Genomic DNA, 22,821 nt, shown 5'->3' on the forward strand with positions numbered 1-22,821 from the left:
CAGGATGGATATAGGTCTGTAACAGTTTGGATCTAGAGTGTCACCCCCCTTTGAAGAGGGGGGGATGACCGCGGCAGCTTTCCAATCTCTGGGGATCTCAGACGTTACGAAAGAGAGGTTGAACAGGCTAGTAATTGGGGTTGCGACAATTTCGGCGGCTAGTTTTAGAAAGAAAGGGTCCAGATTGTCTAGCCCAGCTGATTTGTAAGGGTCCAGATTTTGCAGCTCTTTCAGAACATCAGCTGTCTGAATTTGTGTGAAGGAGAAGCGGGGGGGGGCATGGGCAAGTTGCAGCGGAGGGTGCAGAGTTGGTGGCCGGGGTAGTGGTAGCCAGGTGGAAAGCATGGCCAGCCGTAGCAAAATGCTTGTTGAAATTCTCGATCATTGTAGATTTATCGGTGGTGATAGTGTTTCCTAGCCTCAGTGCAGTGGGCAGCTGGGAGGAAGTGCTCTTATTCTCCATGGACTTTACAGTGTCCCAAAACTTTTTGGAGTTAGTGCTACAGGATGCAAATTTCTGTTTGAAAAAGTTAGCCTTTGCTTTCCTGACTGCTTGTGTATATTGGTTCCTAACTTCCCTGAAAAGTTGCATATCGCGGGGGCTATTTGATGCTAATGCAGTACGCCACAGGATGTTTTTGTGCTGGTCAAGGGCAGTCAAGTCTGAGGAGAACCAGGGGCTATATCTGTTCTTAGTTCTGTATTTTTTGAATGGGGCATGTTTATTTAAGATTGAGAGGAAATTACTTTTAAAGAACAACCAGGCATCCTCTACTGACGGAATGAGATCTATATCCATCCAGGATAACTGGGCCAGGTCAATTAGGAAGGCCTGCGTTTGACAGTGATGAGGGGTGGTCGTCTGACCGCGGACCCGTTACGGACGCAGGCAATAAGGCAGTGATCGCTGAGATCCTGGTTGAAGACAGCGGAGGTGTATTTAGAGGGTAAGTTAGTCAGGATGATATCTATGAGGGTACCCATGTTTACGGATTTAGGGTTGTACCTGGTAGGTTCGTTGATAATTTGTGTGAGATTGAGGGCATCTAGTTTGGATTGTAGGATGGCCGGGGTGTTAAGCATAGCCCAATTTAGGTCACCAAGCAGTACGAACTCTGAGGGTAAATGGGGGCAATCAATTCACATATGGTATCCAGGGCACAGCTGGGGGGCTGAGGGGGTCTGTAGCAAGCGGCAACAGTGAGAGACTTATTTCTGGAAAGGTGGATTTTTAGAAGTAGAAGCTCAAACTGTTTGGGCACAGACCTGGATAGTATGATAGAGCTCTGCAGGCTATCTCTACAGTAGATTGCAACTCCACCCCCTTTGGCAGTTCTATCTAGACGGAAAATGTTATAGTTGGGGATGGAAATTTCAGAATTTTTGGTGGCCTTCCTAAGCCAGGATTCAGACACTGCTAGAACATCAGGGTTGGCGGAGTGTGCTAACGCAGTGAATAACTCAAACTTAGGAAGTAGACTTCTGATATTTACGTGCAAGAAACCAAGACTTTTGCGATTACAGAAGTCAGCAAATGATAGCGCCTGGGGAGTAGGAGTGATACTGAGGGCTGCAGGGCCTGGGTTAGCCTCTACATCACCAGAGGAACAGAGGAGGACTAGAATAAGGATACGGCTAAAGGCTTTAAGAACTGGTCTTCTAGTGTGTTGGGTACATAGAATAAAGGGGGCAGATTTCCGGGCATGGTAGAAAAGATTCAGGGCATTATGTACAGACAAGGATATGGAAGGATATGAGTAAAGTGGAGGTAAACCTAAGCGTTGGGTAACAATGAAAGAGATAGCATCACTGGAGGCACCAATTGAGTCGGTCTCCGCGTGTATGGGGGTGGGACAAAGGAGCTATCTAAGGCAGGTTTAGCTGGGCTGGGGGATCTACAGTGAAATAGTACAATTAGAAATAACCGAAACAACAATAAGCTAACCATATTGACAAGGGAGAGAGGCATAAAGCAATCACAGGTGTATTTGAGAGAGCTAAGACAACAGCTGGTAATGACGACACAGTTTGGGCTGAGGCTAAACACAAACAGGATGCAGTACCGTAAAAGGAACAGTCCAGCAGACATCACCTGTATAGCTGAGTTATCATAAGGTCCGGTGAACAGCAATAGGATAGTTCGGAGGTAGTTCGGGGGCTGCTAAAGCACTAGCGAGCAAGAGGGCACGGCTAGCGTGTGCTAGCAGGCCGGGGCTAGCAGATGGAATCTTCGTGGTCGACGTCGTAACGGGAAGCCTGTTGTAAAATCTACCTCATCAGACGATTTTGTCGGCAGACCAGTCGTGTAGGATCGGCTGGGCTCCGTGTCAACACTAGGTGGTCCCGTCCGGTTGACAGAGAGGTAGATAGCTGGGAGATGGGAGATGGGAGATGGGCCTAGCTCAGGATGATTAGCCAGACCTCAACGTCCATTTTGTTGCAGCTAGCTGGTAGCGATGAATCCGGAGTTAAAGGTCCAGTGATTCAGTGATTCCGGCAGAAAAACTGATATGTTCTGGGTCGATAACGCGCTGTGCAGACAGTGCAGACTGGCCGAATAATAGTCCAGACTAGAGCTGGCTGGTAGGTGGTGCAGGCCACGGACAATGGTGAAAAACCGCTAACAGTAGCTGATAGCAAGTAGCTAGTTAGCTGGCTACTCCCGTCCGGTAGACCTAGAGGTAGATAGCCGGGATATGAGCCTGGCTCTAGGCTAGCTCGAGGCTAACTGGTGCTTGCATCGGGGGCAGTGGTGATTAGCCAAACAGCAACATCCATTCGGTTGCGGCTAGCTAGTTGCGATCCGGTGATTAATGTCCAGTGATTAAATTATTCCGGCAGAAAATCCAATGTTCTGGGTGAAATAGCAACTGTGGCTAATAGCAAGTAGCTAGTTAGCTGGCTAGCTAGTTTCAACTGGAGATTCTAGATAAAAGGTAAGTCAATAATAGAATCCGTTCCACATTGAGTGAGGCGGGTTGCAGGAAAATATATTTTGTAGAAGGATGAAAAGTCTGATAGGAAAATATGTACGAAAAATACAAAAAAAACAGGGTATTTACAGGCTATTTACAGACACACGACAAAAACAGGACTGCACTACTACGCCATCTTGGGTTGGGTGTAAGGAAGGACAACACAGGCACTGGAGAAGTGTATGAAGAAGACCAAATGAGGATGTAGCCTACCTATTGTCCTTACATAAGCCATACCTACTGTATTATATTGGTATTGCACTTTGTCATGGGCTAAAGGAAGTTGTCAGAAAAGAGAAGTCACCTATTTGTGACTCATCCCCAGACACCAACAGAAAGCACTAGTGTGCAACGTTAAGTAACAAGGTCTGTAGATAAACTAATCTGAGGTAGTGCTCTTCGCATACAGAAACCACACACAGAGCCTGCATGCAGGAGGACTGTACTGTAGTGTGCATTGAGTTGGGGGGTACAGCCCATAGAGGCATTGACAGTCTAATACGGTGCAGTCCATAGACAGACTAATACGGTGCAGTCCATAGACAGTCTAATACGGTGCAGTCCATAGACAGTCTAATATGGTGCAGTCCATAGACAGTCTAATACGGTGCAGTCCTTAGACAGTCTAATATGGTGCAGTCCATAGACAGTCTAATACGGTGCAGTCCATAGACAGTCTAATATGGTGCAGTCCATAGACAGTCTAATACGGTGCAGTCCTTAGACAGTCTAATACGCTGAAGCCCATAGACAGTCTAATACGGTGCAGCCCATAGACAGTCTAATACGGTGCAGTCCATAGACAGTCTAATACGGTGCAGCCCATAGACAGTCTAATACGGTGCAGTCCATAGACAGTCTAATACGGTGCAGTCCATAGACAGTCTAATACGGTGCAGCCCATAGACAGTCTAATACGGTGCAGTCCATAGACAGTCTAATACGGTGCAGCCCAGCCAGAAAAGTGGGACAGAATGACCTTGTTGATTATCTGCCTGGACCCTCCTCCCCTTCTCGTGGGCAGCCCCCATCCCCGCAGGAGGCCTTTTGCCTTTTGGTAGGCCGTCATTGTAAATAATAATTTGTTCTTAACTGACTTGCCTAGTTAAATAAAGGTTAAATAAAATAAATAAATAAAAAATGACTGGCCAATAGATTCACTGGATAGTACAGTGTGTGAGACATGACTAGCCAATAGATTCACTGGATAGTACAGTGTGTGAGATATGACTAGCCAATAGATTCACTGGATACAGTGTGTTTATTTATAAATGTTTTATTTCACCTTTATTTAACCAGGTAAGCCAGTTGAGAACAAGTTCTCATTTACAACTGCGACCTGGCCAAGATAAAGCAAAGCAGTGCGATAAAAACAACAACAACACAGAGTTACATATGGAATAAACAAAACGTACAGTCAATAACACAATAGAAAATCTACATACAGTGTGTGCAAATGTAGTAAGTTATGGAGGTAAGGCAATAAATAGGCCATAGTGCAAAATAATTACAATTTAGTATTAACACTGGAGTGCTAGATGTGCAGAAGATGATGTGCAAATAGAGATACTGGGGTACAAATGAGCAAAATAAATAACAATGTAAATAACAATATGGGGATGAGGTAGTTGGGTGGGCTAATTACAGATGGGCTGTGTACAGGTGCAGTGATCGGAAGCTGCTCTGACAACTGATGCTTAAAGTTAGTGAGGGAGATAAGTGTCTCCAGCTTCAGAGATTTTTGCAGTTCGTTCCAGTCATTTGCAGCAGAGAACTGGAAGGAATGGCGGCCAAAGGAGGTGTTGGCTTTGGGGATGACCAGTGAGATATACCTGCTGGAGCGCATACTACGGGTGGGTGTTGCTATGGTGACCAATGTTCTAAAATAAGGCGGGGATTTGCCTAGAAGTGATTTATAGATGACCTGGAGCCAGTGGGTTTGGCGACGAATATGTAGTGAGGGCCAGCCAACGAGAGCGTACAGGTCACAATGGTGGGTAGTATATGGGGCTTTGGTGACAAAACGGATGGCACTGTGATAGACTACTTCCAATTTGCTGAGTAGAGTGTTGGAAGCTATTTTGTAAATGACATCGCCGAAGTCAAGGATCGGTAGGATAGTCAGTTTTACGAGGGCATGTTTAGAGTGAAGGAGGCTTTGTTGCAAAAGAGGAAGCCGATTCTAGATTTAACTTTGGATTGGAAATGCTTAATGTGAGTCTGGAAGGAGAGTTTACGATCTAACCAGACACCTAGGTATTTGTAGTTGTCCACATATTCTAAGTCAGACCCGCCGAGAGTAGTGATTCTAGTCGGGCGGGCAGGTGCAAGCAGCGTTCGATTGAAGAGCATGCATTTAGTTTTACTAGCGTTTAAGAGCTTAAGGTTTGTTAACACAGTGTCCAATGAAGGGCCAGATGTATACAAAATGGTGTCGTCTGCGTAGAGGTGGATCTGAGAGTCACCAGCAGCAAGAGCGACATCATTGATACACACAGAGAATAGAGTCGGCCCGAGATTTGAACCCTGTGGCACCCCCATAGAGACTGCCAGAGGTCCAGACAACAGGCCCTCCGATTTTACACATTGAACTCTATCTGAGAAGTAGTTGGTGAACCAGGCAAGGCAGTCATTTGAGAAACCAAGGCTATTTAGTCTGCCAATTAGAATGCGGTGATTGACAGAGTGAAAAGCCTTGGCCAGGTCAATGAAGACGGCTGCACAGTACTGTCTATTATCGATCGCGGTTATAATATCGTTTAGGACCTTGAGCGTGGCTGAGGTGCACTCATGACCAGCTGAGAAACCAGATTGCATAGCGGAGAAGGTACGGTGGGATTCGAAATGGTAGATGATCTGTTTGTTAACTTGGCTTTCAAATACTTTCGAAAGGCAGGGCAGGATGGATATAGGTCTGTAACAATTTGTCTAGAGTGTCACCCCCTTTGAAGAGGGGGATGACCGCGGCAGCTTTCCAATCTCTGGGGATCTCAGACGATACGAAAGAGAGGTTGAACAGGCTAGTAATAGGGGTTGCGAAAATTCCGGCGGCTAATTTTAGAAAGAAAGGGTCCAGATTGTCTAGCCCAGCTGATTTGTAGGGGTCCAGATTTAGCAGCTCTTTCAGGACATCAGCTATCTGAATTTGGGTGAAGGAGGAGCGGGGGGCATGGGCAAGTTGCAGCGGAGGGTGCAGAGCTGGTGGCCGGGGTAGAGTAGCCAGGTGGAAGGCATGGCCAGCCGTAGCAAAATGCTTATTGATATGTTAGATATGACTGGCCAAAAGATTCACTGGATACAGTATGTTAGATATGACTGGCCAATAGATTCACTGGATAGTACAGTGTGTGAGATATGACTGGCCAATGGATTCACTGGATACAGTGTGTTAGATATGGCTGGCCAACAGATTCATGGTATGGACAGTTTTAGGATAGCTGGCTACATTGTGCTGCATTACATCTAAACTAAAGACCCTCAATTTTACTAATGCTGCAAAAATACTACAATTTCTACCTGCTAAATGGGTTTTCAACACATTTCAATATCTAGTCAACAAAGTCTACTGGGCTATAATCGCAACAAATACTACTTTTGTTTTCGTTATTTGTTTGAATTGCAGAGAGTGTAAAAAAACAAATGTGTATTGAAGCTAGCACTGACTATGATTATTATGTGCTGTCACTGTGTAGGCTGCAGATATTCATCAGAGAGAGAGGACTGAGGAAGGATGGTTCGAGGTGGTACGATAGTTGGAGAGGGAGCAAGCCAGGTGAATAATGTCACTGGTTGACATAGTGTAACAAATTCAAAGGAGATTATCTCAACAACAAAAAATCTCTAATATCCCAATCAATGCTAGGCTCAATAATTCAATGCATATTGTACCAAGAGAACAGGAGAGAACAGTTATGAAATACAGTGATGTACAAACAGGAAATATAGAGTATGGACAACCAAATAAATAAATCAATAAGAAATGAGGAGCTGGAGAGCAGCTTCCTGTGTTTAAAACAAGCAGACAGCCCAAAGGAGAGGCCTGTCTGTGGTGATCACAATGCTGCTATTTTTATCCACTTACAAAAAAAAACAGGAGGAGAATGGTGGCAGAGAGAGAGAAAAAAAAGAGGGAGATAGAGAAAGAGAGAGAAAGGGAGTTAGAGAAAGAGAGAAAAAGAAAGCAGGGTGTTAGAAAGAGTGAACAAAGCCAGTAGTGTGAACTGAACTCTACCAGCGATGCTGTTTGTGCCAGTTTTAGAAGATAAAAACGATATACTGTACATTTGAAACAGACCCCAACGGCTGTCACCACAACAACCCCTGTGTGTGGGTGTCTGGGTGAGAGGGAGAGCATGGTTACAATGAGGGGGAAATATTCACAAAAATGGTCAAGCACAAGCACTCCCTGTACCACAGAGAGACAGAAAGAGAGAGAAAGACAAATATATAGATATTTACTGGAATCAACCCAAACAAATCATGAGAAAACAAAAAGAGAATTACTTGACACATAGGAAAGAATTAACCAAAAAACAGAGCAAACTAGAATGCCATTTGGCCCTAAACAGAGAGTACACAGTGGCAGAATACCTGACCACTGTGACTGACCCAAAATGAAGGAAAGCTTTGACTATATACAGACTCAGTGAGCACAGCTTTGCTATTGAGAGATGCCGCCGTAGGCAGACCTGGCTCTCAAGAGAAGACAGGCTATGTGCACACCGCCCACAAAATGAGGTTTAAACTGAGCTGCACTTCCTAACCTCCTGCCAAATGTATGACCATATTAGAGACACATATTTCCCTCAGATTACAGCGATCCACAAAGAATTCGAAACAAACCCAATTTTGATAAACTCCCTTATCTACTGGGTGAAAAACCACAGTGTGCAAGATTTGTGACCTGTTGCCACAAGAAAAGGGCAACCAGTGAAGAACAAACACCATTGTAAATACAACCCATATTTATGTTTATTTATTTTCCCATTTGTACTTTAACTATTTGCACATTGTTACAACACTGTATATATACATAATATGACATTTGAAATGTCTTTATTCTTTTGAAACTTCTGAGTGTAATGTTTACTGTTAATATTTATTGTTTATTTTTGTTTACTATCTACTTCACTTGCTTTGGCAATGTTAACACACGTTTCCCATGCCAATATAGCCCTTAAATTGAATTGAATTGAATTGAGAGAGAGGGGAAACTTTCAACATGAATTGTCATGATAGAGGCAATAACTCTCTCAGTCGCTGCTTGCTGGCACTGTGAGGGTGGGAGCTAATAGTATCAAGGCCCATTTGACTTGGCAGGGCTTCTCTCTCTCCATGTTAATTCTGGAGACCTCAGGGCAGTGCAGTGAGACTGAGCTGGGATAGCAGAGAACAGGGCTGCATCCCAAATGGCACCCTATTCCCTACGTAGTGCACTACTTTTGACCAGAGCCCATTCCATTCATAGAACACTACTTTTGGACTATGATCCCTGGTCAAAAAAGTAGTGCGCTATATAGGGAATAGGGTGCCATTTGGGACGCAGCCTGTGACAGAGCAGTGATACTGAGCTGGGGTAGCAGAGAATCGTACGCTGCCTCTCAGATCATTACACTTCCCAGTCAGTAGAGAGACACTCTGAATCAACTTCTCTCCTCCTTGCCTGGATATGGCTTGGCTATAGGCTCCATCTTATTATGCTTTCTCCAATAGTGTATGACTGTGGTGTATGTCTATAATATATATATATATATTTACTTGTATTTATTCGGGGCCCCATTAAGACCAGGGTCTCATTGCCAATGGTGCCCTGAGTACAAATATTTTCACAATTAAGAAAATGAACATTCCAAAAAAAACAATAATAATACAAAAATACTACAATTTCAACAAATAAACCACTACGATCAATGGAAACAACTGCAATATTCAATGAATTAATTTAACACCAAAGTCCTAAACTGCCCTAGCAGCACCAGGGAATCAAGATGCAAGGAATTTGTGCTAGTTATTCCAACAACGGGGGGCACTAAAACTAAAGGAGGATTTACCTACATTGGTGACCAGAGGGACCTGAAGAGTTAACCCACCGTGTGAACGGGTTTGGTACCTCCTGTTTTTCTACTTCAACAACAAAGTTAGGTAAGTTGGAAGTTTGTGTAGTAGAGCTTTGTAAACAAAAAGGGGAGTAATGAAGTGATCTACGGGACTTTAATGAGGACCAGCCAACCTTTTGATACAGGATGCAGTGGCGAGTATTAAAACTGTCACCTGTGATAAAGCGAAGGGTGATATTGTAGACGGCATCCAAAGGTTTAAGAGCAGTGGCTTCTGCAATCTGGTAAACGGTGTCATCATAGTCAAGAACTGGCAAGAAAGTTGACTGTACAATCTGCTTCCTGCTACTTAGGGAGAGGCCAAATCTATTTTTTTAAAATAAACCCACTTTAGATATCTATATATTATTTATAGGCGAGAACCTGATCAATGGGAGAACCATCCAATAAATAAATATGTAGTCCATCTTAATCATTTTTGTGAGAATTCGAGAAGAACAGGTATTTATTCTTTTTTATTTTATTTTTTTATTTTAGGGAGTACAGTGGGGAGAACAAGTATTTGATACACTGCCGATTTTGCAGGTTTTCCTACTTACAAAGCATGTAGAGGTCTGTAATTTTTATCATAGGTACACTTCAACTGTGAGAGACGGAATCTAAAACAAAAATCCAGAAAATCACATTCTATGATTTTTAAGTAATTAATTTGCATTCTATTGCATGACATAAGTATTTGATCACCTACCAACCAGTAAGAATTCCGGCTCTCACAGACCTGTTAGTTTTCTTTAAGAAGCCCTCCTGTTCTCCACTCATTACCTGTATTAACTGCACCTGTTTGAACTCATTACCTGTATAAAAGACACCTGTCCACACACTCAATCAAACAGACTCCAACCTCTCCACAATGGCCAAGACCAGAGAGCTGTGTAAGGACATCAGGGATAAAATTGTAGACCTGCACAAGGCTGGTATGGGCTACAGGACAATAGGCAAGCAGCTTGGTGAGAAGGCAACAACTGTTGGCGCAATTATTAGAAAATGGAAGAAGTTCAAGATGACGGTCAATCACCCTCGGTCTGGGGCTCCATGCAAGATCTCACCTCATGGGGCATCAATGATCATGAGGAAGGTGAGGGATCAGCCCAGAACTACACGGCAGGACCTGGTCAATGACCTGAAGAGTGCTGGGACCACAGTCTCAAAGAAAACCATTAGTAACACATTACGCCGTCATGGATTAAAATCCTGCAGCGCACGCAAGGTCCCCCTGCTCAAGCCAGTGCATGTCCAGGCCCGTCTAAAGTATGCCAATGACCATCTGGATGATCCAAAGGAGGAATTGGGAGAAGGTAATGTGGTCTGATGAGACAAAAATAGAGCTTTTTGGTCTAAACTCCACTCGCCATGTTTGGAGGAAGAAGAAGGATGAGTACAACCCCAAGAACACCATCCCAACCGTGAAGCATGGAGGTGGAAACATCATTCTTTGGGGATGCTTTTCTGCAAAGGGGACAGGACGACTGCACCGTGTTGAGGGGAGGATGGATGGGGCCATGTATCGCAAGATCTTGGCCAACAACCTCCTTCCCTCAGTAAGAGCATTGAAGATGGGTCGTGGCTGGGTCTTCCAGCATGACAACGACCCGAAACACACAACAAGGGCAACTAAGGAGTGGCTCCGTAAGAAGCATCTCAAGGTCCTGGAGTGGCCTAGCCAGTCTCCAGACCTGAACGCAATAGAACATCTTTGGAGGGAGCTGAAAGTCTGTATTGCCCAGCGACAGCCCCGAAACCTGAAGGATCTGGAGAAGGTCTGTATGGAGGAGTGGGCCAAAATCCCTGCTGCAGTGTGTGCAAACCTGGTCAAGACCTACAGGAAACGTATGATCTCTGTAATTGCAAACAAAGGTTTCTGTACCAAATATTAAGTTCTGCTTTTCTGATGTATCAAATACTTATGTCATGCAATAAAATGCAAATTAATTACTTAAAAATCATACAATGTGATTTTCTGGATTTTGTTTTAGATTCCATCTCTCACAGTTGAAGTGTACCTATGATAAAAATTACAGACCTCTACATGCTTTGTAAGTAGGAAAACCTGCAAAATCGGCAGTGTGTCACGATCGTCGTAATGAGCGGACCAAGGCGCAGTGTGATAAGCGTACATTCTTTTAATGAGTACACACACGAACAAAACAATAAACGATACGTGAAGTCCTAGGGTAAAACACAAACCTTACGGATCAAGATCCCACAATACAAAAGTGCCAACAGGCTGCCTAAGTATGGTTCCCAATCAGAGACAACGAGAATCAGCTGCCTCTGATTGGGAACCACCCTGGCCAACATAGAAATACAACGATCTAGAACAGAAACCTAGAAATCTATAACATAGAACCTACACACCCTGGCTCAACATAAAAGAGTCCCCAGAGCCAGGGCGTGACACAGTGTATCAAATACTTGTTCTCCCCACTGTATATCAGCTTTAATATTGCAGATAGATTGTAACTTCCATCAATGTAAGTGTCTGCATCACATCCAATCCCCCATATGCATTTTTTTCTCGCAAATATATACAGTGGGGAAAAAATGTCTTTAGTCAGCCACCAATTGTGCAAGTTCTCCCACTTAAAAAGATGAGAGAGGCCTGTAATTTTCATCATAGGTACACGTCAACTATGACAGACAAATTGAGAAAAAAAAATCAAGAAAATCACATTGTAGGATTCTTTATGAATTTATTTGCAAATTATGGTGGAAAATAAGTATTTGGTCAATAACAAAAGTTTCTCAATACTTTGTTATATACCCTTTGTTGGCAATGACACAGGTCAAACGTTTTCTGTAAGTCTTCACAAGGTTTTCACACACTGTTGCTGGTATTTTGGCCCATTCCTCCATGCAGATCTCCTCTAGACCAGTGATGTTTTGGGGCTGTCGCTGGGCAACACGGACTTCAAATCCCTCCAAAGATTTTCTATGGGGTTGAGATCTGGAGACTGGCTAGGCCACTCCAGGACCTTGAAATGCTTCTTACGAAGCCACTCCTTCGTTGCCCGGGCGGTGTGTTTGGGATCATTGTCATGCTGAAAGACCCAGCCACGTTTCATCTTCAATGCCCTTGCTGATGGAAGGAGGTTTTCACTCAAAATCTCACGATACATGGCCCCATTCATTCTTTCCTTTACACGGATCAGTCGTCCTGGTCCCTTTGCAGAAAAACAGCCCCAAAGCATGATGTTTCCACCCCCATGCTTCACAGTAGGTATGGTGTTCTTTGGATGCAACACAGCATTCTTTGTCCTCCAAACACGACGAGTTGAGTTTTTACCAAAAAGTTATATTTTGGTTTCATCTGACCATATGACATTCTCCCAATCCTCTTCTGGGTCATCCAAATGCACTCTAGCAAACTTCAGACGGGCCTGGACATGTACTGGCTTAAGCAGGGGGACACGTCTGGCACTGCAGGATTTGAGTCCCTGGCGGCGTAGTGTGTTACTGATGGTAGGCTTTGTTACTTTGGTCCCAGCTCTCTGCAGGTCATTCACTAGGTCCCCCCGTGTGGTTCTGGGATTTTTGCTCATCGTTCTTGTGATCATTTTGACCCCACGGGGTGAGATCTTGCATGGAGCCCCAGATCGAGGGAGATTATCAGTGGTCTTGTATGTCTTCCATTTCCTAATAATTGCTCCCACAGTTGATTTCTTCAAACCAAGCTGCTTACCTATTGCAGATTCAGTCTTCCCAGCCTGGTGCAGGTCTACAATTTTGTTTCTGGTGTCCTTTGACAGCTCTTTGGTCTTGGCCATAGTGGAGTTTGGAGTGTGACTGTTTGAGGTTGTGGACAGGTGTCTTTTATACTGATAACAAGTTCAAACAGGTGCCATTAATACAGGTAACGAGTGGAGGACAGAGGAGCCTCTTAAAGAAGAAGTTACAGGTCTGTGAGAGCCAGAAATCTTGCTTGTTTGTAGGTGACCAAATACTTATTTTCCACCATAATTTGCAAATAAATTCATTAAAAATCCTACAATGTGATTTTCTGGAGAAAAAAAATCTCAAATTTGTCTGTCATAGTTGACGTGTACCTATGATGAAAATTACAGGCCTCTCTCATCTTTTTAAGTGGGAGAACTTGCACAATTGGTGGCTGACTAAATACTTTTTTTCCCCACTGTATATATATACATATACATACATACACACACATACAGTGCCTTGCAAAAGTATTCATCCCCCTTGGCGTTTTTCCTATTTTGTTGCATTACATCCTGTAATTTAAATGGATTTTTATTTGGATTTCATGTAATGGACATACACAAAATAGTCCAAATTGGTGAAGTGAAATGAAAAAAATTAATTGTTTCATAAAATTAATAACGGAAAAGTGGTGCGTGCATATTTAATAAGTGTCACATGAACTGTCACATGATCTCAGTATATATACACCAGTTCTGAAAGGCCCTGCAACACTACTAAGCAAGGGGAACCCATCCAACTTGAAGGAGCTGGAGCAGTTTTGCCTTGAAGAATGGGCAAAAATCCCAGTGGCTAGATGTGCCAAGCTCATAGAGACATAACCCAAGAGACTTGCAGCTGTAATTGCTGCAAAAGGTGGCTCTATAAAGTATTGACTTTGGGGGGGGGTGAATAATTATGCACGCTCAAGTTTTCTGTTTTTTTGTTTTCTTTTCTTGTTTGTCTCACAGGAAAAAATATTTTGCATCTTCAAAGTGGTAGGCATGTTGTGTAAATCAAATAATACAAAACCCCAAAAAATCAATTTTAATTCCATGTTGTAAAGCAACAAAATAGGAAAAATGCCAAGGGGGTGAATACTTTTCAAGGCACATACATATAAATACATATACATACATATACAGTGGGGAGAACAAGTATTTGATACACTGCCGATTTTGCAGGTTTTCCTACTTACAAAGCATGTAGAGGTCTGTAATTTTTATCATAGGTACACGTCAACTGTGAGAGACGGAATCTAAAACAAAAATCCAGAAAATCACATTGTATGATTTTTAAGTAATTAATTTGCATTTTATTGCATGACATAAGTATTTGAAACATCAGAAAAGCAGAACTTAATATTTGGTACAGAAACCTTTGTTTGCAATTACAGAGATCATACGTTTCCTGTAGGTCTTGACCAGGTTTGCACACACTGCAGCAGGGATTTTGGCCCACTCCTCCATACAGACCTTCTCCAGATCCTTCAGGTTTCGGGGCTGTCGCTGGGCAATACGGACTTTCTGCTCCCTCCAAAGATTTTCTATTGGGTTCAGGTCTTGAGACTGGCTAGGCCACATCAGGACCTTGAGATGCTTTTTACGGAGCCACTCCTTAGTTGCCCTGGCTGTGTGTTTCGGGTCGTTGTCATGCTGGAAGACCCAGCCACGACCCATCTTCAATGCTCTTACTGAGGGAAGGAGGTTGTTGGCCAAGATCTCGCGATACATGGCCCCATCCATCCTCCCCTCAATACGGTGCAGTCATCCTGTCCCCTTTGCAGAAAAGCATCCCCAAAGAATGATGTTTCCACCTCCATGCTTCACGGTTGGGATGGTGTTCTTGGGGTTGTACTCATCCTTCTTCTTCCTCCAAACATGGCGAGTGGAGTTTAGACCAAAAAGCTCTATTTTTGTCTCATCAGACCACATGACCTTCTCCCATTCCTCCTCTGGATCATCCAGATGGTCATTGGCAAACTTCAGACGGGCCTGGACATGCGCTGGCTTGAGCAGGGGGACCTTGCGTGCGCTGCAGGGTTTTAATCCATGACGGCGTAGTGTGTTACTAATGGTTTTCTTTGAGACTGTGGTCCCAGCTCTCTTCAGGTCATTGACCAGGTCCTGCCGTGTAGTTCTGGGCTGATCCCTCACCTTCCTCATGATCATTGATGCCTCACGAGGTGAGATCTTGCATGGAGCCCCAGACCGAGGGTGATTGACCCTCATCTTGAACTTCTTCCATTTTCTAATAATTGCGCCAACAGTTGTTGCCTTCTCACCAAGCTGCTTGCCTATTGTCCTGTAGCCCATCCCAGCCTTGTGCAGGTCTACAATTTTATCGCTGATGTCCTTACACAGCTCTGTGGTCTTGGCCATTGTGGAGAGGTTGGAGTCTGTTTGATTGAGTGTGTGTTGAGTGTCTTTTATACAGGTAACGAGTTCAAACAGGTACAGTTAATACAGGTAATGAGTGGAGAACAGAAGGGCTTCTTAAAGAAAAACTAACAGGTCTGTGAGAGCCGGAATTATTACTGGTTGGTAGGTGATCAAATACTTATGTCATGCAATAAAATGCAAATTAATTACTTAAAAATCATACAATGTGATTTTCTGGATTTTTGTTTTAGATTCCGTCTCTCACAGTTTAATTGTACCTATGATAAAAATTACAGACCTCTACATGCTTTGAAAGTAGGAAAACCTGCAAAATCGGCAGTGTATCAAATACTTGTTCTCCCCACTGTATATATATATTCTTTTTTTAAATAAATTTCCTTTTATTACTTTCCAACCCCACCACCCCTTCCCTAGTTGGAGTAAACTAGTGAACAACAATGCTTAGGCCTCTACTTCCAGCTTTACATACTATATACATTTTATGGACACAGTCAATTTTACTATAATTCTATTTTGTTTGTTTTTACTCCTGAACTTCCTCTACCCTCAACCTCTCTGATCATTTTCAGGTATTTAGTCTTGCCCGCAGACTAAATCCATTAGTGATGGGCACCAATATTGAAAATCTATATCGATATCAGTTGCATTTTCGATTCGATATCGAAATCATATCGGTTTGTAGAAAATACATTGCAACTGTGTGAATGTTCACTCCATTATAAATTGTTTATAAATCCTACCATGCATAATTATTCTTCAGTTTTTTGCTAAATAGTGTATGTGGATTCGGAAATTCTTTGTTGATATATTCTGTCTGTATTATGTTTACTGTGGATTGTGTTTACTGTGGATTGTGTTTCCCTCTCTCCCTCCCCGAGGACCTGAGCCCAAGGACTACCTGGCCTGATGACTCCTTGCTGTCCCCAGTCCACCTGGTCGTGCTGCTGCTCCAGTTTCAACTGTTCTGCCTGCGGCTATGGAACCCTGACCTGTTCACTGGACGTGCTACCTTGTCCCAGACCTGCTGTTTTCAACTCTCTCTCTCTACCGCACCTGCTATTTCAACCTCTAAATGACCGGCTATGAAAAGCCAAGTGATATTTACTACTGATTTACATTTAAATTTTTAGTCATTTAGCAGACGCTCTTATCCAGAGCGACTTACAGGAGCAATTAGGGTTAAGTGCCTTGCTCAAGGGCACATCGACAGATTTTTCACCTAGTTGGCTCGGGGATTAGAACCAGCGACCTTTCGGTTACTGGCACAACGCTCTTAACCACTAAGCCACCTGCCGCCCCAGATGTACTGATGTACTGACCTGTTGCAACCTCTACAACCACTGTGATTATTATTTGACCCTGCTGGTCATCTATAATCGTTTGAACATCTTGGAGAAAATTCTGGCCTTAATGGCCATGTAGTGTTATAATCTCCACCCGGCAAAGCCAGAAGGGGACTGGCCACCCCTCAGAGCCTGGTTCCTCTCTAGGTTTCTTCCTCGGTTTCTGCCTTTCTAGGGAGTTTTTCTTAGCCACCGTGCTTCTACATCTGCATTGCTTGCTGTTTGGGGTTTTAGGCTGGGTTTCTGTATAGCACTTTGTGACTTCTGCTGATGTAAAAAGGGCTTTCATAAATACATTTGATTGATTGATTGTGTATACTGTGGATTGTGTTTACTATGGATTCTGTTTACTGTGGATTCTGTTTACTGTAGATTCTGCTTACTGTGGATTCTGTTTACTGTGGATTCTGTTTACTTTGGATTGTGTTTACTGTGGATTCTGTTTACTGTGGATTCTGTTTACTTTGGATTGTGTTTACTGTGGATTGTGTTTACTGTGGCTTGTGTTTACTTTGGATTGTGTTTACTGTGGATTGTGTTTACTGTGGCTTGTGTTTACTGTGGCTTGTGTTTACTTTGGATTGTGTTTACTGTGGATTGTGTTTACCATGGCAGCACCATTTCACCTAATCAAATTCTGGGTATATGTATTAACCCTTTCATACTCAGACCAAAATCCCACTAATGTATCATGCCTGCATTTCTATACCAGGTTTTTGGTATTTCTGAAAACGGTAGGAGGAAATAAAGAAAGAAATAAAACATGGAGAAATAAAAGCCACCTAAAGACTTTGTCATAATTCCTGCATTTTCACAAACCCTGTAACCAAAATACAGGTGTCAGGTCTGTGTGAATGGTTCTCTGCTTCTATACAGGTGTCAGGTCTGTGTGAATGGTGCTCTGCTTCTATACAGGTGTCAGGTCTGTGTGAATGGTTCTCTCCTTCTATACAGGTGTCAGGTCTGTGTGAATGGTTCTCTCCTTCTCGACAGGTGTCAGGTCTGTGTGAATGGTTCTCTGCTTCTCTACAGATGTCAGGTCTGTGTGAATGGTTCTCTGTTTTTTAGCAGGTAAATCATTTACACTTCCATTGTTTAACGCCTCCCTACTTTGAACTGCAAACAGCCCCCATGGTTTAACAACACCCCCCACCCCTTCCCAGTTTGCCAATTACCCACTGATATATAGAAAGGGGTCTACCTGAACATAAGTGGTAACTAAGGGGCTGTTTGAAAGGGGGTCATATAAACATTGCCTTAGATTTTTTTTCAGGTAACATACCACACCTTCTGTCTGAAATGGGTATAAATGTCATTGGCGAATAAAGGTAATTATGCCAGGTGTGAAAATTAAATTGAATACAATGGGAACCCCATCCACAGTGGTTAGACCATCAGCAGGAAATTTAGCATTTGGTCCTCTGTAGCTCAATTTGTAGAGCATGGCGCTTGTAACGCCAGGGTAGTGGGTTCGATCCCCGGGACCACCCATACGTAAAAATGTATGCACACATGACTGTAAGTCGCTTTGGATAAAAGCGTCTGCTAAATGGCATATTATATTATATTATAATTCTGGATAATGGAGGCTACAGCCATCTCAGAGCTCCTTCTCTACCATGCTGAGAGATAAATCATGAATATGACTTCTTCCTCATCTAGTGATGTACCTTACTTAAAGCACATGGGCATGAACCAACCACCAACCAGCCCATATAAACCAACCACTTCTTCTTTGGAGTTTAATGGCAGTCTGCAAAATATATTTTTAGGTGCATTACTGCCACCCATATAAAACCAACCACTGCACTGCTGTTGACCTTTTATAAGCCCAGACAGTCAGAATGTCCCGACACACAATAGGAAAGCAGCTACGCTAATTATTCTGCCTCTTTGTTGCTCCCTAACAATTATTTACAGAGAGAGAGAGAAAGAGAGAGAGAGTAAAGAGAGATAGTAGAGAGAGAGGGAGAGAGAGAGAGTGAGTAGAGCGAGAGTAGAGAGAGTAGAGAGAGAGAGAGAGAGAGAGAGTAGTGAGAGAGTAGGGCCTGGGCTCTGACAGTAAATCTCAGTAAGACAAAAATAATGGTGTTCCAAAACAGGTCCAGTTGCCAGGACCACAAATACGAATTCCATCTAGACACCGTTGCCCTAGAGCACACAAAAACTATACATACTTCGGCCTAAACATCAGCGCCACAGGTAACTTCCACAAAGCTGTGAACGATCTGAGAGACAAGGCAAGAAGGGCCTTCTATGTCATCAAAAGGAACATAAAATTCGACATACCAATTAGGACCTGGCTAAAAATACTTGAATCAGTTATAGAACCCATTGCCCTTTATGGTTGTGAGGTCTGGGATCCGCTCACCAACCAAGAATTCACAAAATGGGACAAACATCAAATTGAGACTCTGCAGGCAGAATTCTGCAAAAATATACTCTGTATACAATGTAAAACACCAAATAATGCATGCAGAGCAGAATTAGGCCGATACCCGCTAATTATCAAAATCCAGAAAAGCTGGTAAATTCTACAACAACCTAAAAGGAAGCGATTACCAAACCTTCCATAACAAAGCCATCACCTACAGAGAGATGAACCTGGAGAAGAGTCCCCTAAGCAAGCTGGTCCTGGGGCTCTGTTCACAAACACAAACAGACCCCACAGAGCCCTAGGACAACAACACAATTAGACCCAACCAAATCATGAGAAAACAAAAAGAGAATTACTTCACACATTGGAAATTATTAACCAAAAAACTGAGCAAACTAGAATGCCATTTGGCCCTAAACAGAGAGTACACAGTGGCAGAATACCTGACCACTGTGGCTGACCCAAACTTAAGGAAAGCTTTGACTATGTACAGACTCAGTAAGAATTGCTATTGAGAGACCGCCGTAGGCAGACCTGGATCTCAAGAGAAGAAGGCTATGTGCACACCGCCCACAAAATGAGGTTTAAACTAAGCTGCACTTCCTAACCTCCTGCCAAAAGTATGACCGTATTTGACACACACATTTCCCTCAGATTACACAGACCCACAAAGAATTCGAAAACAAATCCAATTTTGATAAACTCCCATATCTATTGGATCAAATAGCACAGTGTGCAATCACAGCAGAAATATTTTTGACCTGTTGCCACAAGAAAAGGGCAACCAGTGAAGCACAAACACCATTGTAAATACAACCCATATTTATGTTTATTTATTTTCCCTTTTGTACTTTTAACTATTTGCACATCGTTACAACACTGTAAATAGACATAATATGACATTTGAAATGTCTTTATTCTTTTGGAACTTCTGAGTGTAATGTTTACTGTTAATTTTATATTGTTTATTTCACTTTTGATTATTATCTACTTCACTTGCTTTGGCAATGTTAACATATGTTTCCCATGCCAATAAAGCCCCTTGAGTTGAATTGAGTAGAGAGAGAGAGAGAGAGAGAGAGAGAGAGAGAGAGAGAGAGAGAGAGAGAGAGAGAGAGAGCTAGCACCCACTGCTATATTTCTGTGAAGAATCTACGGAGTGGTTCTTTCAGCTGCACAGTGGGAATGCAGGCAGACCAAGCAGGCAGTGGCAACTGGCTGGGAACAACCTACATGGCTACTGGCAGAGGGAGGGGAGTGGGAAGAGGAGGCAAGGGGGGAAATGACTAGGCATATAGTAATGTATGGCGTGAAGCAAATGCCACACTACATAAGGACTGGTTGTAAAGATGGAGACATATGAAGTACTAAATATAATTGAATGCAGTGCAATGGTGTGGACTGTGTACTGTGTGTGTGTGTGTGTGTGTGTGTGTGTGTGTGTGTGTGTGTGTGTGTGTGTGTGTGTGTGTGTGTGTGTGTGTGTGTGAAGTCACCTTGATAGGCCCCGTGCTGAAGCAGATCTTCCGGCTAGGTGGAGGGTCCTCCTCTTCAGGCAGCCCAGGTTTCTCATGACAGCTGGACTCAGGTTCGTATCGCTCATCTTCCTCCTCCTCCTCCTCCTCCTCCTCCTGCTCCTGCTGGCTCCCTCCAGAGTCCTCCCCTACTGCGCTGTACGTTCTGATAGCTACCTGTTCTCCCCCTGACTGATCCTCCTTTACAGTCCTCTCTTCCCCCTCCTCCGCTGTACCCCCCTGGCCCATCTCTCCATCTCCACCCTGCCTCCCCCTCTCACTGCTAGTGCCCTTGGGAGAGGTCTCCTTTAGCTGGGCCTCTCTCACTGTACTGTTCTCTCTATTCTCCAGAGAGACGTGGTGGATGTCAGCTTTAACTACGGTGCTGCTGGGCTCCTGGTCGCCAGAACGATCCTCAGACTGGCCCTCAGTTTTGGCCTGGGACTCAAAGTCTGGCCCAGTCTTATCCCGGCCCTCTCTGGGCTCGGGGAGTGTAGGGCCTCCATTCTGCCCTCCGTTTTGGCCATTGGAGGTGGAGGAGGATGAGGCCCTGAGGTTTCTGGGAGGCCCATCCTGGTCCTTCTGGCTGCGCCCCCCACCCCCTTCCTCCTCCTGGCTGGCTGATGGGCGGGCAGAAGCACGGTTCGCCCTCTTAGAGATGATTTTGGAGTTGAGCTGCACCCCCACCTTGGTGCTGACCCCCCGGGAGGGCAGCGGAGGTGTGGAGGAGAGGCGATGCAGGTTATTGCGGAGCTCTGAGGCCCGTTCGAAGACAGCGCTGAGCTGGGAGACGGTGGGGGACACAGCCTCGGTGGTGTCCAGGCTGTCCAGAGACTCTGTGCTGCCGTTGAACCGCGCCACCTTGAAGCCCAGGCCAGAGGTCTGCTCCATCTTCAGAAGGACCCGGTTGGTGGCAGCAGCCTGCTTCTCCCGCTCCAGCTGCTGGGCCGCCTGCTGTTGTTCGAAGATCTTCCGTGTCTGCTGCAGCTTGGAGTAGCTGGATGATGAGGCTCGGGGAACCTGCCCATTCTCCGCTTTGGCATTAGGGTCGAACCGGTTAACCCGCTCTGAGACAGTGGATCCCAGCTTCAGCAAGGCGCTGTGGTCCACATTCTCATTCAGGCTACCGGCTCTGGGGAGGGAGAGACGCACCCTCTCAGTAGTCTTCTCCGGGTCCTCCCCTCCCTCCCTGCAGGGAGATGTGCTCCCTGGGCCTTGCATCTGCTGGAACATGTTCTTGATACGGTGCACGTTGGAGCCATAGCTCCGGCGGCCGCGGGGGCCTTCCTGCATATGATCGCCTTTCGCAGCATTGTCCTTGGCAGGCTTCAGCGCCTGCATCCCCGCCTCGTACGCGTTCCGGTGCGGGGATGGGCTCCTCAGCGTCGAACCTGAGCCGGTGCTCTTGGAAGATGTGGAATCGGTCTTCATCATGATCAGTCAAGCATCACAACGGCTGCTCAGCAACGACATCTTTCCCTTTCCTCGGTTGTCAGCATAAATTGGTCCGTTCTCACCAACAGTCAATGATGTTGGGGAGACCGTGCGCATATGTGCGGTGCCGACTACAATTACATTGCAGAAGAGAATAAGAAAAACGACGGTATTGTTTTAGGGTGCGTGCATCCAATGTATTCCTATGGAAATTGTAAACGATACATTAGTAATTAAAACACCAACCTGACCAAAAACCAGGAGGAAAATGCCCTGGTTACAAAAACATCACTGCAGAAAACTGGAACAGTATCCTAATGAACGCTGGATTTTCCACTGACGACAGATTTATTCAGTTGAATCCCTTTTCACGAGCAGCAGCATCATTTTGATCTCTTGATTTTCTGAGCTGCTGATTTCTTCCTCTGGGTCCTCTTTGCTCACCTAAAACGGTTGTTGCTATCTGGGATCGTTGGGAAGGCCAAACTCTGGCGTTACCTCGTTGAAGTTTACATTTTAAATGGTTAGGGTTAGGGTTAGGGTTAGGGTTAGGGTTAGGGTTAGGGTTAGGTAAGGGTTATGGTTAAGGTTAGGATAGGGGTTAGGGTTTAGGGTATGGACGCCCCAATGATCCCGGATAGCGCTTACCCACGTTAACGCTGCTGAGGATGTGATGCAACAGGGTCATAGCGCTGGTCGGGTTCATTGGTCCTCTACGTTTTAATTCCTACACCGGGAATGTAAACATAGTGATAATCAATATATTTGTGAGGCCAACTCCATACACACGTTTTATATCATTACAATTATATGATATCCAATAGACGAGGCAAATAAACATAAATCTACTTTACCCCTCAAATTTAGGGCACTTTAGGACCCTGAGGAAATCAAAACCCGAGTGCGTCAGATTACTGTGTCCAATGATGATGTATCCGTTTTATATCGTCGCTTCCTGTATCCGCTA

The 22,821-nt window shown here is 44.2% G+C and overlaps 1 protein-coding gene across 1 annotated transcript in view; it reads right to left on the bottom strand.

Moving 5' to 3' along the window:
* LOC121577803 (neurabin-2-like) overlaps window positions 1–22,412 on the bottom strand; it is a 70,002-nt gene extending 47,590 nt beyond the window's left edge. The window contains exons 1-2 of the mRNA XM_041891718.2: window positions 22,101–22,412; window positions 20,403–21,985 (exon numbers count right to left, since the gene is read on the bottom strand). Of these exons, the coding sequence (XP_041747652.1) occupies window positions 20,403–21,854 (1,452 nt within the window). The 5' untranslated portion in view covers window positions 21,855–21,985; window positions 22,101–22,412. The remainder of the gene's footprint in view (window positions 1–20,402; window positions 21,986–22,100) is intronic.
* Between the last annotated feature and the right edge of the window lie 409 nt (window positions 22,413–22,821).

This window comes from Coregonus clupeaformis, chromosome 1 (assembly GCF_020615455.1).
Source record: "Coregonus clupeaformis isolate EN_2021a chromosome 1, ASM2061545v1, whole genome shotgun sequence".
Lineage (NCBI taxonomy): Eukaryota > Metazoa > Chordata > Actinopteri > Salmoniformes > Salmonidae > Coregonus > Coregonus clupeaformis.